Raw genomic sequence first — 22192 nt, 5'->3', positions numbered from 1 at the left:
GGATAGGCAAACTTCTAAACGAGTTTTGTGTTTGTCAACTGATGCATTTATAGAGATGGGTTCGACACATTAAAACCAAATTAAATGTCGTTGGATTAGTTGTTCAAATTCAATAAATGAAAAGAAATGGTAGTAAAATTATCATTAAATATTATCAATAATTTCTATATCATAAATCTTTTAAAATTATTGATTAAAAAAATAAACGAAACATTAGACCAGTTTTCAAATAGCTGTCTTCACAAATGCTAAGTTATTTTATTAGTCAAGCTGTGACTATTTTGGTAAAAATAAAACTTGTTTTGTTTTTATACGTGAAATTTCGTAACGTTCTCGCTGCTTAAGTAATCTAAGGCTACGAAAAAGAAGAGAACATAAGTTGCGAAATGGCGGGAGTTCCGACTGACTGGCAGTTAGGATGCGTTGTGGTGAAGCAGAGGGGAGAATACCTCCTAAAGTCAGGGCAATGGTCTGATTGCACTTTCCTGGTGGGTGCAGAGCCTGACCAAGTGATTATTGCTGGCCACAAGCTGCTGCTGGCGATGGCGTCGCCAGTTTTCGAAGCCATGTTCTATGGTGGCATGGCAGAGAGGAATGATCCTATACCCATTTTAGATGTCCAGCCTGAAGCCTTTAGGGCTCTGCTAGAGTAAGTATATTAAGAAGGATAACATAAAAATTGTATATAACATTGATATAATGATAAGCCAATATTTGATTTTTATTTATATAGAAAAAGTACTCTTATATTCTTCACAAACACAGGCCCCTTGATTTTCACATAGAAATTAATGATTCTTGATGATGAGTAAAACCCCAAAAACCATAGTCCTTGAACAGGCAGATATTTCATTTCATTTGTGGACTACAAATGTTGCATAAATACAAATTATATTTATGATCACATGAATTTTTATTTCAATGCACATGAATTCAATATACCTACTGCAAAGTACTATTATGCTACAAGATTTGTGACTTACTGTTGATAAATAAAAAGAAAGTTAAAATCCTAAATCTTCTGCAAATACATAAGTGTTTGTACACTATTCCAGATACATATACACAGACAACATAAACATCAGCTCATTTGACAAAGCCTGTGAGCTGTGCTATGGAGCCAAGAAGTACATGCTGCCTCATTTAGTGAAGGAATGCACGAGGTACCTGTGGTCAGACTTGTATCCTCGGAATGCGTGCCGAGCTTACGAGTTTGCCCGGCTGTTTGAGGAGAATGTGCTTATGGAAAAGTGCATACAGGTGAGAATTAAGAAGTTCATAAGTAAATTGTTCTTTAGGTTTCTAATAAGAGTACTAAAAGCTGTAACTGTGTCTTTCTTTTGATGTATGGTCATTTTCCTTGGAGTTACAGCTTCATAAAAATCAGGAAAAAAAAGCAATCATGAATAATTAGGTACCATACAATTTTAGTTAAGATGAATTTGGCTGTTTAACTTTATGATTTATTTGATAGTGTTAATTCAAATGCTAAGATAAACTATTGTTACATATGTAAATGTTCTGGCTTTCTTTATTATATGTAGTATATTATGTGTCTGAATCTATCAACAACCATCAATAAAAAATAAATCATAAAAGTAAAAATAATTTCAGATTATCAGCACAAACACAAAAGAAGTTTTAAACGACAGCAGTTTTGAAGACGTAGAGCTGAACACTGTCATCACAGTGTTCTCCCTTGACCATCTCAACGTGGACAGTGAACTGGACCTGTTTGAAGCTGCCGTGAGGTACTCCAAGGCTCAGGATAAGAGGAACTCGGAGAGGAGTGTGTCTCCTCCATCAGAGAATGGACCCCCAAATGAAAAGAGGCCTAAAAGCCCTGGTACTTCCACTTCAAAAGATAAAGTATGTATCATCTGTAAAAATAACGAAAGTACATACATACTGTTAAGATTTTTATTTAAATAGTAAGTTTGTCATAAAGGACAATGCTCATGAAGTATGAGAAAAAAACCCAGGCCCGGCGCAAAAGAAATGTAACTCAAAATATAGGTAAAAATAAGTAATTAAATATTACATAGGGGGCATTATCGAAATCAGTGGCTATATGTGTGAAATTGCTATTCGAATTTTAACATCTGCGGTACATTGCTACTCAAGATTTTAGAGAATTATAGTGTTTTATGTCAATAGAATTTAGAGGGTACGATGGGGTTGATATATCCATGTGGATAAAAACTCCGAATTAAATAAAGAAATGAAAAAAAAAAGATTTTAGAGGTAACATAATGTATTAGTAAAAGGAACAGCAAACAGATACAGTTGTGGTTTAAGAGTGTACATAATGACATGTTTTTATAGCAACTTCTCCACTATTCTACCTACTTTTACTAGATAATAGGATGATAGAACAAAAACAGGATATGCATGTACTTTTCATTTTAATAATAACGCTTAAAAGTCATCGATTCTTTATTTCTAACACGACGAGATCCAAAAATGTTGCGGGATGCGCGAACTGTTCCTCATGTCTAGTCCACCCTAAAGTAATGTAAAACGCTCATGACGCGATGACGTGGGCGCTGCAGCCTGTACTTCGGTATTGATTTATCTTTTCGGAGAAGCTTATTACTTGCCATATTACTTATTTGTTGTTTCAGATAACACTTTAATTAAACTATAAGCCCCAGCTGCTCATGTTACCCCTTTAAAAAATCAAATAGCAATTTCATACATTTAGCCATTGATTTCGATGATGCCTCCTATGCAGTATTTCATTACTTATTATTACCTATAATTTGAGTTACTTTTCGTTTGCGCCGGGCTTGGGTTTTTTTTGAGCATTGTCCTTTTTGCCTGATAAAAGTCTACACTATTATTTCGCAAAAGAAAGAGTTGCGAGGAACTCGAAAGTGATACCAATTTCAAAAAAATATTTCTCCATCCTTTAAATTATACTAAATAAACATAAGCTTTTTTTCATCCACGTACAAGTCCAGCTACAAGTGAAGGGAAAGAAATCTAGATCACAGACCATTATAAAGTATACCTAAATATGTATTGCAGGTGGTGAATGTAGACAGTAGTGCAGAGAATAGTCCGGAAGCAGTAACAGTCCAGGAGCCACAAAAGTCCAGCGAGACCATAGACCAACCCTTACCTGGACCCTCTGATGAAAGCAAGAAGAAACCAGCACCAGGTAACATATATAAATATGTACTATAAATTAGTATAATCAGTTGGCATTGGTCAATGAAGTTAGCGCGTCATTTGTTAATAGCGCTGGAATCTGAAAATATCACGTTTTTATAGAGATTTTAGCATGAGAAAGGTAAATCATTGACATAACAAAAGACAGCAATAGGTAATAATAGATAATACAACTAGATAATACAAAATAGACAGTTCAACATTATGCCAGACACTCAGTGCCAGACTAAATGCTAGGGTTTTTAACTGGACTTGAGTATGACTGCAGACTGGTGTATCAAAAACATCTCCCTGGCCCCTTTTCTATTTTTTCAATGAATAGCTAACGAAATCAACTGGTTTACTAAATTGTTGACTTTTAAATGTACTATCGTAAATACATATTATTGTAAACTTTGTTTCATTCATCCACAGATCCCAAATCCGACAAGCCAACAATCCGCAGAGCTATAGAAAAGATTAGGTTCCTGACCCTAACCCCCCAGCAGTTCGCAGTAGGCCCAGCCCGGTCCTCACTGCTGACTGAGTCTGAAGCCTTTGCAGTGCTCATGAATATATTGTCCAGTACTTCTGATGTACCCATGCCCAGTGGCTTCTCAACCTGCAGGGTGCCGAGGAAACAGCTGATTGGTGATGGGCCTTCTTCTAATGTAAGTGTTGACTTCATCGTTTCAAAGATTTTAGTTTGTTAGTCATTGATGTCAAAAAATACAAGAGTTTAGATAGGCAGTTGCTCCATGACACTGGTGAGTGGTGTCTAAACATTATAATACAATTGGCTTATAATGGTCCCAATTGACAGTTTATTTTGAAGGTATTTGCACTTTCAATCATCTTCATACTGATTTATGACCACGTTGAAACCAAAGTCGGTCCATAACCGACTAAAAGTTTGCAGTGTATGAGCGTTCTAAGATTGGAAACCGACCCGGACGACTACATACTTGGCAAAAGACTGGACAAATGATAATAAATGTTTTCATTGAACCTCGTCATCAATAAAGGGTATGATGACATACATGGTATGATGTTTATAGATAGCGACGCTGACCGTAGACACTCCTAGCCCAGTGATGCTGGACCAGGTGTTCCACCAGGGAGCTCCCTCACACCACTCGTGCCTGCTGCCGTACCCCAGACCCACGAGACATGAAGGTAAATGTGCAATAATGTATTTATCAAAAATGTAGCTAAACAATCATTTTAATACTTACTAGCTGTTGCCCGCGACTTCGTCTGCGTGAGAAATATAGAATTCCCAATTTCGTTTATTTAATCATTAATTGCTGCAACCCCCGTAGGTGAAAGGGTGATAATATATAGCCTATGTGTTGAACCGGCCCCCAGGTAAAAAAAAAATTCTAAAAACTACATATTTGGGTTCAGAATCGATTATGGATCACCCCCCAAGTATTCTTTTAAAAAAATATTCAATGTACAGTTTTGATTTTCCTATCATTTTATTATATGTATAGATAAAGAGGATTTTATTTTTATTTGTTTGAAATGGATAAACTCAAAAACTACCGTCCGATTTAAAAACATTCTTTCATCATTATAAAGCTACATTATCTGCGAGCACCATAGCCTGTATTGTATCCCGGGCAGTAGTTCCGGACGCGGAAAGCGCGGGAAATAACACACACAAAAGTTGTAGTAATGTCTTATAAGTTGAAGAGTTTCTTTGTTTGAACATGCTAATCTCAGGATCCATTTCAATAAATATGTATTTTAGTATTAAATATGTACTTATTGAGGAAGGTTATATGTTCCCAAGGGACGCGGCTAAAACTACTAATAACCGCTAACCGCAATTTTTTCTCAAGTTGTCCCAGAAAACCCGGAGAGGAGACATCGAATTCCTATCGTGGACCCCACAGCGGTACCCCGTCACCCTTCCATAGTCCACAACGCCAGCCTCTCAGGCCTGGGGATGGCGGACCAGCTCGACAGGATGGATAGACACGCTACAGACTACAACAAGATATATTGTCAAAGATCTATCATACAGCACACGGATTGCTTGAATACTTCAGTGCTGGATTGCTCTGTCACTTTCATGGTGGATAAGAATATATGCCTTTTGGGTGTGCAGGTATGTAATAACCTTATTTTTGATGAATAAGCAGTTTGTTCAAATTCGAACTCAAAATATTTGGTCGAATTATAATTCGCGTTATTAACGGCCTTCTTCAGGCGTCGCAAATGTGAGGGCTGATTACTATTTGTTATATTCTTAACATCGTTAAGTATGTGTGTGTTGCATCAGTGCACTCTAACACTTCGTTTTAAAGTTAGTTAATACGGTTACATGTTGCTCAATATTTGTAGGTGGACCTATTATTGAGCCCTGTGGTACTCCATACTAAATTTGTAGTACTATAGATTTTGCATTGAAATCTTCTATTTGTTACGCATTTTTGGGTATGAATACTACGTACTACTTTATGTACTCTTCCTTACGTGTACTTCATACTAGAATCTTTACTAGATCGTATTTATCAAATATTAAAGTTATCATTAAAAGTTTTTCAGTTTTGTCCATAGCAATTATCAATATAACTATGGTTTTGTAACACTTTGTTACATTTTTCGTAAATGTATCCGTAACTGCGACGTTTGAGGAAAAACATCAAGGCTTTTCTCTAGAGTTTGATTAGTTGAACCATGTGGCTTGCAGGTGCCGACCCAAGCTCCCTCCGAGGAGGGCTCGGCGGCGGCGGGCGCGGGCTCGTACTGCGAGCTGCTGTACGCGCACCTGCTGGACGCCGACGGCGCCCGCCTCACCTACACGCACTACACCAGCCGCGTGCCCTTCCGACACCTGCTCGACATCATGTTCAACCGCCCCGTCTACATACAGAGGAATAAGGTCACTAGCTATTTACTTATTACCCCAGGTCGCTACCCTATGTTACAGCAAGGATTCAAAGACCTTCAAATTAGCCGCAAAGTAACACAATGCTATGCTGTTTCTTGCCGTTTCACCCGCTTCTATTCGAAAATTATTCTCTCTAAAAATGTTTCCCACAACTGGATAAAATATGACCTAGGTCACCCAGGGATAGTGTATCTTCCCAACAGTGAAGTATTTTTTCAAATAACTTCAGTAGTTTCGGAATATTTAGAGGTAGCAAATTTTTTTTTAACAAGCTACCAATAGGTTAACAACCAACTTTTACATGTCTGCATTACTTTAATAAGTCATTAATAAAAAGTAATTTAAGTACATATTTAAACACTAAAATATCTAATACAAACAATTTCTCCACAGGTATACAAAGTGGGCATAGTATTCAACAAGGTGGGGTGGTATCCAATGGGCACCTGTGCTCAGCAAGTGGCAGCCGAGTCGGTCTTCTTCAACTTCGGTATCGGCCAGAGTTCCGACTCAGTCCGCGACGGTCTCATCCGGTCTATCATCTTTACCTACTAGCAGACAAGCTCGCCCGATCTTTATATCGTTTTGTAGACGAAAAAGGTTGGCTTGCTATATAGAACTTTAGGTGGCATGTAGATTATAGATTAATAATTAAGAAAAGAAAGTGAAATATTGTTGATTTGCAGTGAAAATCATGTGTTTTGTCACAGTGTAAATAGATATGATTTTTTTTATTCGTATTGTAACGTTTTGCGTGAAAATGTAAATATTATAAAGACTTAAAAATGTGGACAGTATTATACAGATATCTAATTGATCTTGTAAAATAACTTTGAATTTAACTAAGCATGTGGTTTTCACTGCAGTATTGGCGATCAGATAAAAAAATTATACATCCGAATTATTATTTTGTGTCACCTTTGTGAATGGCTTTGTAATGCCTTTGTTGGCTGGATTCATGAAGATAATGTACCAGTGGTTACTTATAACCATTATTGTAATTAAGTATTGTTTTCTACTAAATAATGTGGAATTGTGAATCCGGATTTTTAAAAGGTGTAATCTAATGTGTTCATTTTTTTATTATTATTCTAAGCATTTGATGCAGGAGTTCGCACTGTTTGTTTTGTTCACGTTACTTTTTAGGGTTCCGTACCCAAAGGGTAAAACGGGACCCTATTGTTTTACTAAGCTTTTAAACACCTTATCAATAAATAACATGTTTTTGTCTCAGTTTGTGCAGCATTTCTATTTTCTCTTATATGGTTTTGGTAATAGGTTCTACATGCAAAACATGATCAGAAAATAATGTATAGAATGTCGAATAATGCATTTCCTATAAAAACTATGTATTATGTATTATAGATAGATAATGGTACCAAAAAATATAATGTTCATATATAACAGTTAATATTGTAAATAAAACGAATATAGTGCTCATTTATTAAAATGTTTCAGCATGCATTGATATTTTATGAAAATAGTAAAAATGTGTATGCATAGATGTAGCTTTGTATCCTTGTTCAAGTTATTTATTAAAATATTTTTGATACATTAAGTTTTGTTTTATTTGTAATCGAATTTATTAGGTAGCCATAAGTGAAGAAAATATATACTATAATAGTAAAGAATAAAGAGGCTTGATATCTGACTTCTCTACTAGTGTTATAAAGAGAAAACATACTTTTGTCTGCTTGTTTGTTCTCTAAAAGCTCCGAAACTACTAAACCAATTTGAAAATTTCACTGTTGGGTAGTTACGCTTTTTCCGAGTAACAGACTATATTTTAGGTGTCTGTCCGTGGGTATGTACCCCCCTGTGCTCAAAATTACGGGATTATGTTAGCATGTCGTATATTTGATAGACATTTGGTAAAATGCCATAAAAACTTGTGGCTTGGACTCGAGAATTTAATCTCAAGTTCGTGTAGGTAAACTAGACTGCTAGACCGCTGGGGATAATATAGAATGACACTATGAATTTATAACTTCGACATTAACATAATGAATAGGCCAAGGCGTATTACCAAATAGCTTTAATTAAATTATTAAAGTCACGAGTTCTTGCTATAGGCAGAATGTAGTAAAGTGCCATTCAATATCATTATAAATAGTAGGTGACAGATGTGAATAGTAAACTTTAGATTACGTTTGCAAAGTATGTTTTTAGTTAATTAATATATTACGAAGCACAAAGTTTATTTGATTAGGAATGCAATTCCGTAAATATTTTGGTGTAACAGTTAATTTTTGATTTAACACTTTATTAAGCATAACAGAAAACTTTAGCATTCACCATGTAAAATGTGATTTCAATCTAGTAAGCCACGTTCGTAAACAAGCAGCTGTCAAAATTGACTTTTGTCATGTTGGAAGTGGTGAATTCTTTCTAAAGTTTTGTTCGTGGTCCGTGTAGTTTAAACCATATTCCGGCGAATTTTACGATGTTTAGTTAATTAAAATGATCTTATGTGGATTGCTTTAATATTAGGATAGTGTTATTTCTTGGATATAGGCACATTGGATCGGTAAAATTGATGTTATAAGCCACCATGTCGCCTAATAGATGTGATGGTTTACTCGCGAGGGTTGATTTTCCGCTCTACACGCTTCAAACGCTTACGAATCGACACGTAATTGTTGCGGGTGGTGGTGGAGCCGCGGCAACAGGCGTAGCTAATGGATTTGTGAGTATAAACTTAAATAATCCCATTATAATATGACTCCTATTAGTTTTATTGGTCTACGTGTCAGCTGCTTATTAAAGCGTCTAATAAATACAATTTTACTGAATTTAGACCAGAAAATTACCATACATACATTCCAACGCTAATTTGATCATGCATAAAGTCAGACGCGACGTAATTTCTCCATACAAATGCGGTGCTGCTTGGTCCAATGACCACACACTAAATAGCAATTAGGCATTTCGTTACGATCACTGACTTCAAGAAATGTTGTGGAGTAAAACGTCATAACCCTACATGCTACAACAGACCATGATAAACTCATTAAACTTTTCACTTACAAAGAGTAATAGCCAAATACTAAGACCCAAAAGTCATAGATGAAATCACCATTTATTTTTAGGAAATATTTGAGCTCTCACACAATGGAACGAGATTTGTTGCCGAAGAGGTGATGCGCCATGAAACTGGGCCGAATGTGGTGATGAATTGTTCAGTCAGGACTACACAGAACAAGACATACCTGACCGCTGGTCAGGAGAGCCATTGTCAACTGTATAAAGTGAACATACGCATGGTAGATGCGGCTGAGATGAGAAGAGGAAGCTTCAGGGCAGAGAATGGACTTGTCAGAAGGAGAAGGCGCACTGTTTCGGAGAACGACAATATATCAAAGAAGGATAGTAATAGTAATACTACGGAGAAGAGAATATCATTTGAAATAAGGCCTAGCGACAGTGTGCAAACAGATTTCAGGTAAACACTATTTTGATATTTTTGTTTATGGCTCCTTCACAACACTCTATTGGAGTGTAAGCAAAACCCTGATTATATTTCCTATTCTTGTTATTAGATACCCATATAGCTAAATATCATCTCATCTGCCTAGCCTTTTCCCAACTATGTTGGGGTCGGCTTCCAGTCTAACCGGATGCAGCTGAGTACCAGGGTTTTACAAGGAGCGACTGCCTATCTGACCTCCTCAACCCAGTTACCTGGGCAACCCAATACCCCTTGGTAAGACTGGTTGTCAGACTTTCTGGCTTCTGACTACCCGTAACGACTACCAAAGATGTTTAAATGGCAGCCGGGACCTACAGTTTATCGTGCCATCCGAAACACGGAAGAACTCATTATGACAAGATGGTCACCCATCCACGGACCGACCGCGCCAAGCGTTGCTTAACCTTATGACCGATCGATCCGCGCGGCTTTGACTTAGCCACGAGCTAAATATATAAAAGTAAATTAATCTTCAAACACTAATTTATAGGAAATTGATTACCATAGTACTAAAACTATTCCTATCAGAGGATGAAGTAATAACTTCCAGCATCATGACTATCATTATCTGATTACACGATAATGATAGTCATGATGCATTAGCAAATTATTTCATTAATGATAATTAGGTACAATTATAAAAAACTTATGGAAAAAGCTTAATTACTGCTTTTAACCATTGTATTTAAAAAAATAATATTAATGTGTTTGTTTATATGTAGTTTTGATGATATTATCAGAAAGACAGTGCAGCATATTTTTATTGCAACTTTAAATTATAGTTTAAACAACCCTTAATTGTATAAAACAATGAAAATCACAAAAGAGATCCTGTATAGGAAACAGCTTAGTTTACTATAATAATAAGGTTTACATAGTTATCTTGTATTTTTTCCTATCAATAGAACCTTGCAGCCATATTAAGTAAACTAGGAAACTAAGTTCTCTATAAAATGCTGCTATAAATACAATGTCTGTGACCTCATTCAACCTAAAGAGATTACAGATTTTATCTAATACATAGATAGAGATAAAGCATTGACAAGCATTCTACAGTTAGATTACACAAACTTCTACATTTTTTATTACACATACATAAATAATAATAGGTAGGTATTTTGCTTATCAATGCATTTTATATTGGAGTTACTGATTAACAAATTAGTATTTTATGACATAATTTCATGAATCATAATTATGTCCAAATGCTTTTTGTTAGCCCTGTGCAGTTAACAAAATATTTAAATAAAACTTTTTCTTAAACCACCATCTAACATAGTTGAACTCTAATTTTCTTGGTTTTCGAAAATGCAGGTGTTTTACTCTTTTATGCAAAAACTACTGAACAAAATATGATTTAACTTTGCAGTAATATCTTACTAAGATTATAAAGATGTATGTAATAACTTTTTAACCTTGGCTGCCTATAAAACATGGTTGAATTTTAATTGATATGCTAACATTCCAGCAATGATCCTCTGCAGCGAGTGGTGCGGATCAGCCACAACGGCAAGCTGATGGCGACGGGCGGCATCGACGGCAAGGTGCGCGTGTGGGGCTTCCCCAAGATGGAGCTCCTGTACGAGCTCGAAGGACATACTAAAGAGGTGAGGAAGAATCGATTAGGAACTGAGTCTAATTGGATTTTCTAATTAAATCTTCTGTCCATTTCTGAATTAGTCAGCCAGTCATGAACATTATATTTATTGCAAACTTGTAGTTTGCCATTTTGTTAGTAAACTTTTAAAAAATCGTTAAGAAATCGGCGAAAATTTTGCTAAATATAAATGCAGCGAGTTCTTATCGAATCGACTTCTTATCCCAAATATAAAGTCATAATAATCGTGTCCAAGTTAAGAGATCAGCCAGCTGGGCAGGACATATTATAATGCACAAGTATTTGTGCAGACACTGGTGAACTCCCTATTCTTGCACTCTAATAGCCCGATGGGACGGCAGTCCGAAACCAGAGAAAGATCAGGCGCAGTACTTTAACTCTTACATTGTCATTAATTCTTATAGTATGTTTATTTCCTCTACATTTCCAATTTGTATATATATACAGATCGACGACTTAGACTTCAGTCCATGCGACACGTCTCTGGTGAGCATTGCTAAGGACGGGCTGGCGCTGCTGTGGGGGACGCAGGGCAAGCGGCCGCCCGCGCTGCAGATCACCTGCCAGCCGCCCAACGGGAACAAGTATCTGTTCCGACGGTGCAGGTATGTGCCGTACCTACTTATTATTAGCTTCTGCCAGCGGTTCCACCCGCATCCCGTGGGAACTACTTCCCGTACCGGGATAAAAAGTAGCCTATAGCTTTCGTTGATAAATGGGCTATCTAACAATGAAAGAAATTTTCAAATCGGACCAGTAGTTCCTGAGATTAGCGCGTTCAAACTCTTCAGCTTTATAATATTAGTATAGATTCTATTAGGTGTTTCTCGCGGTGTCATCATGTCCCAGGGAAACCGCTTCCAAAGTCGTGATTCTAAGCCACCAATTTTCAGTCAGATCGGATTAACAGTTTTTGAGCTATAAATAGTCTAACTAACACGACTTTCTATTATATAATACGGATTAAACTGAGAGATCAGGTAATGAGTGTACTTTCAGAAGTTACTTTGGAAGAATCTGAAGCTATAATTATAATTTGAATTAGAATTGAGTTATTGTAGTGTAGAAATTATGCCATACAAATGGTGGCGGGTTCGTTAAGTACACGCTTATTTTATGTAAACAAACGTGACGGCGTCAAATCTGATTATGACGCACTTTTCATAGGTGCCTTCGCTTCGTAAAATTTAATTATTTACCTCTTCAGATTTTTCGCGATAATTTTGTGACGCATATTACCCCATAATGTTTATTTGTTTTTGCTATTTCTATTATGTGTATACATATACGAATGTACTTACTCGATTTAATGTATTTTCTTTCTTTCTTTGATGTATTTAATTATTAAGCCCCAAAAAATATCCATACCATATTATTTTTTTATTACAAAAGATGTACCAAATTCCAGGTTCGGTCTAATAGAAGACAAGAAGGACGAATACAGGATGTTCACAATAGCGAATCCTTTGACCCGGTCGGGACGGCAGCGGGGGCTGCTGCAGTCGTGGCACCCGCGCTCCGGGGAGCTGCAGGGCTCCGCCCTCGCCAGCGAGTCGCTCAGTGCGTTAGCTGTGAGAGACGACGGCAGATTTGTGGGAGTCGGCACCATGTTTAGCGGATCTGTCGATATTTATATTGCTTTTAGTTTACAGGTTAGTATGTTATTTATGAAAATATGTTTAGGTGTATCCAATGTAGCTTTGAAATAAGAAAAAAAAAGTCGAATAGTTCCTTACCATTAATTTCCTCATAACTGAGCATGAAATTTTGCCTATTTCATCTAAAATAGTAGGTACTATCTTACCGATAAAAGGTTATGTATGTATAGTATAATATACCTTTTATTTTTGAAAATATCTTGTTGTGAATCATGACGACCATAGATCCCTTATTATTAACCTGATATTGAAACAATTTGTCTACGTGTTATACCGCTCAAGGATTCCTCTGTCTCATTACTACCCCATTTTCACCATACTATTCCACTCAAAACCCTACTCCTCATCTTCCAGCGAGTCCTCCACGTGAAGAACGCTCACATGATGTTCGTCACCGGGCTGGAGTTCCTCCCAGTGCGAGGCTACGGCCCCGCCATCACGAGCCGCTCCGAGGCCGCGCTGCTCTCCATCTCCGTCGACAACTGCGTCTGCGTGCACTCGCTGCCGCATCGAAGTAAGTCACATTACTATGTTTAAAGTATTACATGTTACATCCGTGGTCCATGGGAAATATAGCACTTACTAACAACTTCTATATTTATCTTTCTATTGGTAAAATATAATGTACAAACAATTGCAAATGCAATCTCAAACTTAAGAGTATTTTTTAACACGCTTATACATATTAGCTTCACTTGTAACTATGTATGTAAGAAAATCTTGGAATCTTAATTTGACCCATTTAACGGTCTTTGAGATTAGGATAAAATTTTGCACACGCTCTGAGTTCTGATGACAATACATGGCTAGCTAAGAAATATTACAAAAAACGTGTTTTTTAAACTATTTTGATTAATTTAGGCTTTAGCCCTTAGGATAGGCTTCAGTTGACCATTCCAAAAGTTGCTCCCTACGAAAAGAATGAGCAAGAAAAATAAATGGGCCGATATTAATTTAGGAGTTAATCTAATATGTAGAAATAAATAATAACTCTTGTGTTATGATTGCTTTTTTTTTCTATTTTGGTTTGAAGTAAAGAGTAATAAAGTAAATAACATACACAATACATAAATACAACAATGTTACAATCACCGGTTGAGTGACACGGTTATTGACGCAATTACGATGTTTTTATTACCTCACTGATTTATGTTAGTGTTATTTTTATAGTTTTTATTTGCGTATGACTGTTTTGTAGATACATAATGTAATCACAAATACATACGTAATATGAATTTATGTCTATTTCCTGAAAAACTAGATAGACATATTTCTAAAGTTAATCCGTATTTGCTATTATACTTCCCACCAAGTTTTTTGCTGTCACGGAACATTGCAAGACTCGCTGCCCAGAAACCATTTTTAGGGGTCAGCGGGTGGCGCGCATGCGCGTACTTATGCTCTAAATTTAGTTGCGGACCGCCATTGAGTTTGCGAGAAAAAGAACTGTAATTGCGGGTGCTATAATCTGTTAACATCCAACAGACACAAATCTAGACTTTGAGCTGCTCAGAAATTTCCTGTAATCATTTACTGACGACCTACAAAGTCGAATGATGTTGAAAATGTATTTATTCTGTTGTTTTTGTTCACAGGTACTGTACCTGCCTGGGTTGCCATCCTACTTATAATTTTCGTACTATTCTGTACCTTCACACTATGTTCATACATGGGCATTTAACGATATATAAATATTTATTATAAACGTAAAATAAATGAAACTATTTCTTATGTAAGTAATTCGGGGTTATGTTAGTGTAATTTTATTGTAATAGGCAATTATGAATATTACGCTCATATACATATTATGTATGTATAAATAGGATTATGTGATTGAATTAAATGAGGTGCAATGTTGCAATATTTAAAGTATTTTATTCTAATTTCTAACCGTCATCATCCTCCAAGCCTTTTTCCCCAACTATGTTGGGGTCGGCTTCCAGTCTAACCGGATGTAGCAGTACCAGTGCTTTCTAACTTCTAACCCTGGTCTCGAAAAAACTAAGCTAAGTTTTCATTTGGAACGAATTCTGTTTAGATACTCGTGTGCATACTATAGGCCTGCAGGCTTTTATCGGAACTACATCATTACAGGGCTCCAAGTACATATGTGCGAGGAATTGTTTTGGCATTTGAAAAATGGATTCATGACAAGCTGGTAGCTTGTTTGCTTATCTAGCTTTCGATGGCTTTGCCTTTAGGCAAATTAAAAAAGAATGTAATCTTAATAAGGATGCTAGATGTTAATAAAACGCATATCTGAACTAGTTACATATCAATAGATAATAGAAATAATTATCCTTATTATGAAACAGACGCGTGTCACGGTGACTGACGCTTTTAAGGTAATCTATCAAGTAGGTACTGTCAGTTATATCTCTTGATAATAACTAGCATACCTAAGTGACTCATTAAATTCGGTCAAATCTTTCAGTTTTATCACCTAATATGTATTTACTAATATACCTATAATTGTGTTTTTACGTGAACAGATTTTGATGACAACAAAACGGGCTGCCAATAACCACCTTATTATAAAACGAGGTTTTAATAAGGTACTGGATTCAGTGCTAGATTTAAACCATTAACATTGCTCAAAATAATGTTTTAAATCTAGTACTAAAACCGGTACATTTTTAAAACCACGATTTGTCTCTATAAACCTGCGCTGTGGTTCGGTCTTTTCATGTCACGGGATTTAATTTACTTACCATGATGCGTTCTTTACATATTTCCTTTATGCTGCGGGTTAAAAATGAAACGAGAACAAAATATTTTTCATAACATTTATTAATTACATCAAAACAAATAACATACTTGATGAACGCGCGCTCGGCAATAGCACTCATCGATTTAGACCGACTAGAGATCTATCAGTGTACGTAATGATATACGTTATAATTTATACAGATACTTTCAAACGAAGAAGATAGTCAACCACTGTTCAAACATTATTAAACACATCAAAATATACAAAATTGAGGAATGAGCAACTTTTTTCAAAATCATTTTTGTATCTACAATTTTATGTAGTATAAATATTTTTCAGCAAATTAACAAGGATACATTTAACGAATTAATAATTAATTTAACGCAAACTTAATAATTCACAAAAATCAACGCACAATTTAGGTATTTATTACACAAACTATTAACTATCTTCTCCTTTTCAAATAATTTACGCCATTAACACAACTGTTTGATATAATGATGATAGGTATAAAATACAGTAAATGTGATGTATCTCTGATATGAAATATTCAGAAACACTTGAAAGGAAGACTGTGGAGATTCCCAGTAGTAGTAATATACATTTTACTTCACATCTAATGTATCATGAAAAACTCACATCATGCTTGGAAAATGTTCGTGTAATTTTAGTTTTCTTTTTCTTTCAATAATTAACTACAGTTACATTTTACATTTTAAATAATTTAATGTAGACATTTTACAAGCACAATCGATGCACCAAATTTTTAACATTTATACAATTTTAATATTTTTGTTTCACACATATATTTTTCCTTGAGTTCATAACAGTAGATATAAATATTTAAAGACATCATAGTATTTGGTGCGTTTCATATGCAGCATCTAATATATCAGTATAAAATGTTTGTAGACTTTGTATACAAAATGTCTATTTTGTATAATATTTGTATATCTGCGTCGTGGTCCCTGATTGAAATACTGTATAATGTATATTTTTTTCTATTAAACTAGACATAGTCACCGCCATAAGTCCCAGTGTTGCAAGACGAAATATAGCCGTATAAAATGGTCATGATCTGTTTAATTGAATGTTACTTTCGTCTTATGGCAACAATAATGTCGTAAAGTTATGTGCAATGTCCTAAAGGCACGCTTACATCGTTATGTCGGCCAATACCCTCGTTGATAGAACCCTATCGATATGCTCCATACACTAACATATACCTACGTTTACATTTATTTAAATGGCACAAATATGTAGCATTCGACTCTATAAAAAACTCATTTAACTAATAATAAATGTTCATAACATAATTTTAATATACTCTTTGCTCTAACATCACATCAGTACAATTTCCTTACTTACTTAAAACAAATATTAACTACTATGTTGATTAATATGTCGAGCCTTTTCAGGAAGAACATCGTAAGCGCCAAAATTCCCAAAAAAATGTTTTTGTATTAACGGCCAGATCATCTGATTTTGTATCTTATGTCACTCACTTTAGAGTTCAAAGAAGAAGTTAACTGATTTTTTTTCAATTTCGAAATTTTCATCGTAAGTTACAACCCATTCAGTTTATGAACGTAACCTACACCGACTGACAGATCGTAAATATAGTACCTGTCGCTAACGATATAATACTAGGTTAATAATTTTATTGCAAGCTCCCTACTTGGCATTTACGATAATAAATTATGCAATTTAAGTTAAATACTTGTTGCTTGCGATAGAAATAAAATACGTTTTGCGTTTAATTGTTCGAGAACTGTAACTTTATAATGCGCAAATAAATGAAATGTGAATGGCGTAAACTTTGGTTACTATAGAAGAAAAGTTATCTTTACTATAGGTAGTAATAGAAATAACTTAATAGAATAATAGAAACTGCTTATTATTTTATGTTTAAAAGAATCTATTTAATAGTTTAATAGTGAATCGAAACGCATTTGTAGGCAGTGTAGCATCAAGACAGGTTTCAACGTGTTTTAAATTTGAAGTTTATTCGACTCTGTGATAAACTCTCTTCACTTACGTTGCGAATACTTTTAAAATTAAATATTCCTAGTGTGTATTTGTGTAAACAGGTATTCAAGTAATAAAACACGTGTTATCGAACGACAAGGTAAGTGAAACGTGAAACTAAATTATTTGAATCTTGTGATGTGAACAAAAATAATAACTACAAAAAAGTACTTAGAGACTTAAGTAAAATACTATGCTAATTATTTTTCTGAGTTTGATTAAATGCATTGACTTCTTAAATAAATTAAATTACCTTCTGCATGTTATTAAGTTTGATGACAAGTTTTATTGCAATAGTGCATTTCAATGAAATATGTTATGGGTGCAAATAACCCATCTAGTAATCGATTGTTTGTTTCATGTTATGCCTCAATCTTAAATTTCCTTCCCGGGTTTTTTTTGTGCTTTAACTTTTGTTTGGGTGGCGGCGATTTTGGTTTGTATAGCGCTTTTATTTCGCTTCCAGAAAATGGAGGAGGTGGCTGAACTTATACCAACTAATGCTTTAGTTGACTACTCAGATTCTACACATTGCTCGTCTATCGACCAAAACTCTGAAGAAGAAAAAGATTTTAGTGGATATGACTCTGACCAGTCTTGGCATATTCCTAGCAGAAGAAAGAAGACAAGGCAAGTATTTACAAGTATGGACGACTACGTTCGCCCATCCACGTCAGCTATTCAAATTCCTACGACGACAATTGACAGTTCGGACTCAACCAAAGAAAGTTCTGATAGCACAGAAGAGGAAGACCCAGGTGTTGTTGGTAAAAAGGGTATGCGGAAGAAACGATCCCTAACGAAAAAACAAAAAGAAAGGTCTGAGAGGTGGTCTGGAAAGGGAAAATTTGTCAAACCTAATCCCTGCTTAGGTAAAAAATGCGGGAATGACTGCGGTAATAAGTTTACTGAAATCGAGAGAAATTGCGTTCATGAACTCTATTGGGGTCTTGGATCCTTACAAAGACAAAGAGATTTTATTTTGTCTTGTATTAAGGAATGTGAAATCGGTCGAAAAAGAGCAGAAAGTGATCGTCGAAAAATAACTTACAATTACTACTTACCAAAGGGCAGTGAATCAGTTAAAATTTGCCAACAGTTTCTTTTGAAAACCCTTGATATTTCGCAAATGACACTGCGTTACACGAAATCACATAAAATTGCAAATTTCATTGCAAAATCTGACCAACGCGGTAAAAACACGCCACTAAATAAATACAGCCAATCTCAAACTCAAAATGTCATTAATTTTATTAAAAAGTTGCCTGCCGTTCAGTCACACTATTGCAGAAACAAAAGTAACAAATTGTACTTACCAACTGAATTTAGGGATGTGACCTATTTATATAGAAACTTTTATTTGAAAGACGACGATACGAAAGAGTTAGGTGCAGTAAGTTATCAAAAGTTTAGAAAAATATTTAAGACTGAATTCAACTTAGGGTTTCACTTACCAAAGAAAGATAAATGTGATCAATGTGAGAGAATAAAGAATTTGAATGATGAAGAAAGAAAAAAAGCGATAGAATCAGATGCCTACAAAAATCACATTAAGGACAAAGAAATATCACTAAAGCTATTTCTAGAGGATCAAAAAAGAAGCAAAGAGAACAGAAACTTTTTGTGTGCAAGCTTTGACCTCGAAAAGGTCTTAACAACACCTCACGGTCAAAGCGTAAATTTTTACTATACTCGAAAGCTTGCCTATTATAATGAAAGCATTTATGAAAGCGGTACCAGATCTGTATTTTGTTATCTTTGGAACGAAACTGAAGCGAAAAGAGGGTGTAATGAAATCTGTACTATTCTCTTTAAATACCTTAAAATGGTTGACGAGAGAAGGACTCAAAATGAAGTTGCATTATACTGTGACAGTTGCGCAGGACAAAATAAAAATAAAGCCATGATTGTGATGCTCCATTATTTCATGAAATATCATGCGAGTTTTGTTGAAAGGCTGACTATAAACTTCCTCATTCCTGGACATACCATGATGCCAGTAGACTCTGTGCATGCAACAATAGAAGGATTTATACAGAAAAGAACGATTTACGCACCATCTGAATGGCAAACTTTGATTGGAAATGCTCGGACTAACCCCAAAAAATATGAAACAATTCTTTTAAAAAATAATGAAATCAAAGATTGGAATGCCTATGCAACAGCCTTCTTACCAAACAAAATTAAAATACAAACAAGCAAGCTGCGTAACGCTAGATTTGAAAAAGGTGACAAGTTCTATCTGAAATACGACTATGATGGACCCGAAGAAGTTGTTGATGTCTCTCTTATATTGAGGTCTCGGCAGAATCAACAAGCTATTCGTGAACCTAAAACTGCTTACACTGAAAAAATTCCTATCTCGAAGGCCAAATACGAAGATTTAAAGAAAATGTGCGAAAAAGGTATCATACCAGAATTTTATACAAAAGAATATCTGGATTTGCCCTGCGATGGAAACACAAGAGACGTTTTACCTGAGACTGATGAAGACGATTACTGATTTATTAATAAAGCTAATTCACTTAAATTAATGTTTTTTTTTTGTATTTCTGACTCTTTGTCCTTCTCTGTTTGGCATAGTTTCTCGTAAAAAATGATTTTAACAATTATCGTAATCGACATACTCATATCATCTCAACCTAATAACGGTCATCAGTTTTAACGTAAGCGACAAATGTATGTGATTTTAGAGTACTAAGTCCAATTTTAACATTTTAATAAATTGGGAAGTGCCCTTAAAACATCAAGTAAAAATTTCAAACTAATGCTATAAATATTTTGAGAAATATTAAAAAAAAACCTTCTCTTGTAAAATATGCAAAATGGCGGTTACGATCTTCTTCCCGAAAAGGCTCGATGTATATTCAGTTACATATCACAATCATATACAACATATAAAAATATAGCTACTTTACAATATGTGAAGTGTTTCGTGTGTGTGGTTAGTATCGTTGTGGCCGGGAATATTGTTAAAGCTTTATATAATTTAGACTTCGTTGTTGGGAAGCACTTCACGATCTTGTAAAGGTTTTGTTCTGATGGACAAAAGATGGCGCGGCGGTGGCCGGCTAGTCAGGGTATATCTTAATTTAGTGTAAGATATAATGTAAGATTTGAGGGGAATATGTATGGGTTATTACTAAAATGCCTGACTAACCGCCCTTACGTAATAATAAGTGAATTAAACTAAATAAATCTGCAGTCAAACATGGCTAAATCAGACTTGAAACAGCCATATTTTTCCGAAGACTTACAAGGATCTAAGCAATGTGACTGAAGTATAAAGCAAAAGATTAATTACTTGCTTAGCACAGTTATAAAGTGCTCACACCCCCGAAACATTGCTTAAATCCTAGCCTAATTATGTGGGTTCGATATAGAAAAAAGTTTCAAAAACCCGTAAAAGAAATGATAATTTTATTGTGTGCATCAAAAATTTTCAAGACTTTTTAGGATTGTAGAAGAAGCCTTTTGGCTGTTTAGATATCGATAAAAAGCCTGTGTGTAAGATGCTAGTTTAGCTAGATTGTCGGAGAAGCCTAACTTAGCCGGTATCGGTAACTTAGGCTAGGGGTCGGCGTCTGGTGGAACCAGAAGTGACAGGGAGGAGCTGCACATTGAGGAGATGGATCGAACTCAACACGCATTATCCACGCAGCTGTTGCTGTAGAATGTTGTCCAATTCTGAAGTTTCACTAAATTCACGTAATCTGAGACAAAATTACAAATCGTAAATTATCATTTCTAATACAGACGGATTGTATGGAGGGCCGCTCGTCGCCATTCCTCTTATATAAATATTCAAACATGACAATATTTACAAAAAAGATATTCGTTCCGTGCATACATACATATACTTACATACATGTTTAGTTTATCGAATACATTATACATACAATTGATTTCGTTTTGTTGAGAAATCATTGCAAAAGTTATACAATTGTTTATGTATAAGATCTAAGGTTCACACTTGTAGAGTAATATCGGTATAATAAATATAGGATTTGTCGATATTATAGTCGGTGTAGGCGTATACTTATAAATAGTACATTAGTATAACAATGTCTGGTATATCCCCATGCTATAAATACATATGTAACTCGCAGGTTTGACAATCCACGGATTCCAAAGCGACACATGTTGCAACAATTGATTTGCCCTGTAATACTGACTCACATGATCAATTAATTGACGTCCAACTACAACACACACTACGAACAAAGGGGAACTGAGAATCATAACAACACAGACCGTCCCTCACGCTCGGAGATTATTACTTCTATATCTAAATACTTTATTTCTACGCTGACATCCATTAAAAATTCACATAAAAACTGCGTTTGAGCCCTCGACACAAGAAATGCATTCAGTAGGCAAAGTGTCCCGCGCTCGGGGACTAGCGGCGACGCGGCCCTGTTTACACTGCAATAAATAAAAGTGTAATATTTGTTAGAAACAACATTGTCATTTATTTATTGGAGCGTGACATGTGCAAGTAGTATTGTACAGGAAATCAATTAGCTATCACACTAACTACTGTTTAGGCTCTAATTCAAATATACCAAACAAAACTTTATCATTTAAAGTAAATAAAGTTGCCATCACAATTTATTAATTTAAAAAAGTACAACCTTTTTCAATTAATAAATTA

General features: G+C 35.3%; 3 protein-coding genes across 3 annotated transcripts in view; 2 read left to right on the top strand and 1 right to left on the bottom strand.

Moving 5' to 3' along the window:
- Positions 1-240: 240 nt before the first annotated feature.
- On the top strand, positions 241-7613 carry LOC110381200 (uncharacterized). Its single transcript, XM_021341444.3, has 9 exons — positions 241-649; positions 1056-1260; positions 1615-1869; positions 3031-3163; positions 3589-3824; positions 4212-4329; positions 5001-5269; positions 5855-6046; positions 6449-7613. Exons 1-9 carry the CDS (start codon positions 387-389, stop codon positions 6608-6610), a joined length of 1833 nt encoding a protein of 610 aa, XP_021197119.2. The 5' UTR covers positions 241-386; the 3' UTR covers positions 6611-7613.
- Positions 7614-8413: 800 nt separating this feature from the next.
- Positions 8414-14663, top strand: LOC110381199 (prolactin regulatory element-binding protein). Its single transcript, XM_021341443.3, has 7 exons — positions 8414-8741; positions 9145-9497; positions 10993-11131; positions 11590-11747; positions 12551-12794; positions 13155-13314; positions 14396-14663. The coding sequence occupies exons 1-7, from the start codon at positions 8607-8609 to the stop codon at positions 14479-14481; spliced, it is 1275 nt and encodes a 424-aa protein (XP_021197118.3). The 5' UTR covers positions 8414-8606; the 3' UTR covers positions 14482-14663.
- A 909-nt stretch (positions 14664-15572) lies between these two features.
- The window catches only part of LOC110381198 (nuclear factor of activated T-cells 5), a 71748-nt gene continuing 65128 nt past the window's right edge, over positions 15573-22192 (bottom strand). Inside the window, 1 exon segment of the mRNA XM_049835790.2 lies at positions 15573-21251. Coding sequence (XP_049691747.2) covers positions 21178-21251 — 74 coding nt within the window. The 3' untranslated portion in view covers positions 15573-21177.

The sequence above is a fragment of the Helicoverpa armigera genome, chromosome 6, assembly GCF_030705265.1.
Source record: "Helicoverpa armigera isolate CAAS_96S chromosome 6, ASM3070526v1, whole genome shotgun sequence".
NCBI classification, from domain to species: Eukaryota; Metazoa; Arthropoda; class Insecta; order Lepidoptera; family Noctuidae; genus Helicoverpa; species Helicoverpa armigera.
The sequence above is the reverse complement of the archived record's forward strand: the minus strand, read 5'-3'. Positions and strand labels throughout refer to the sequence as shown.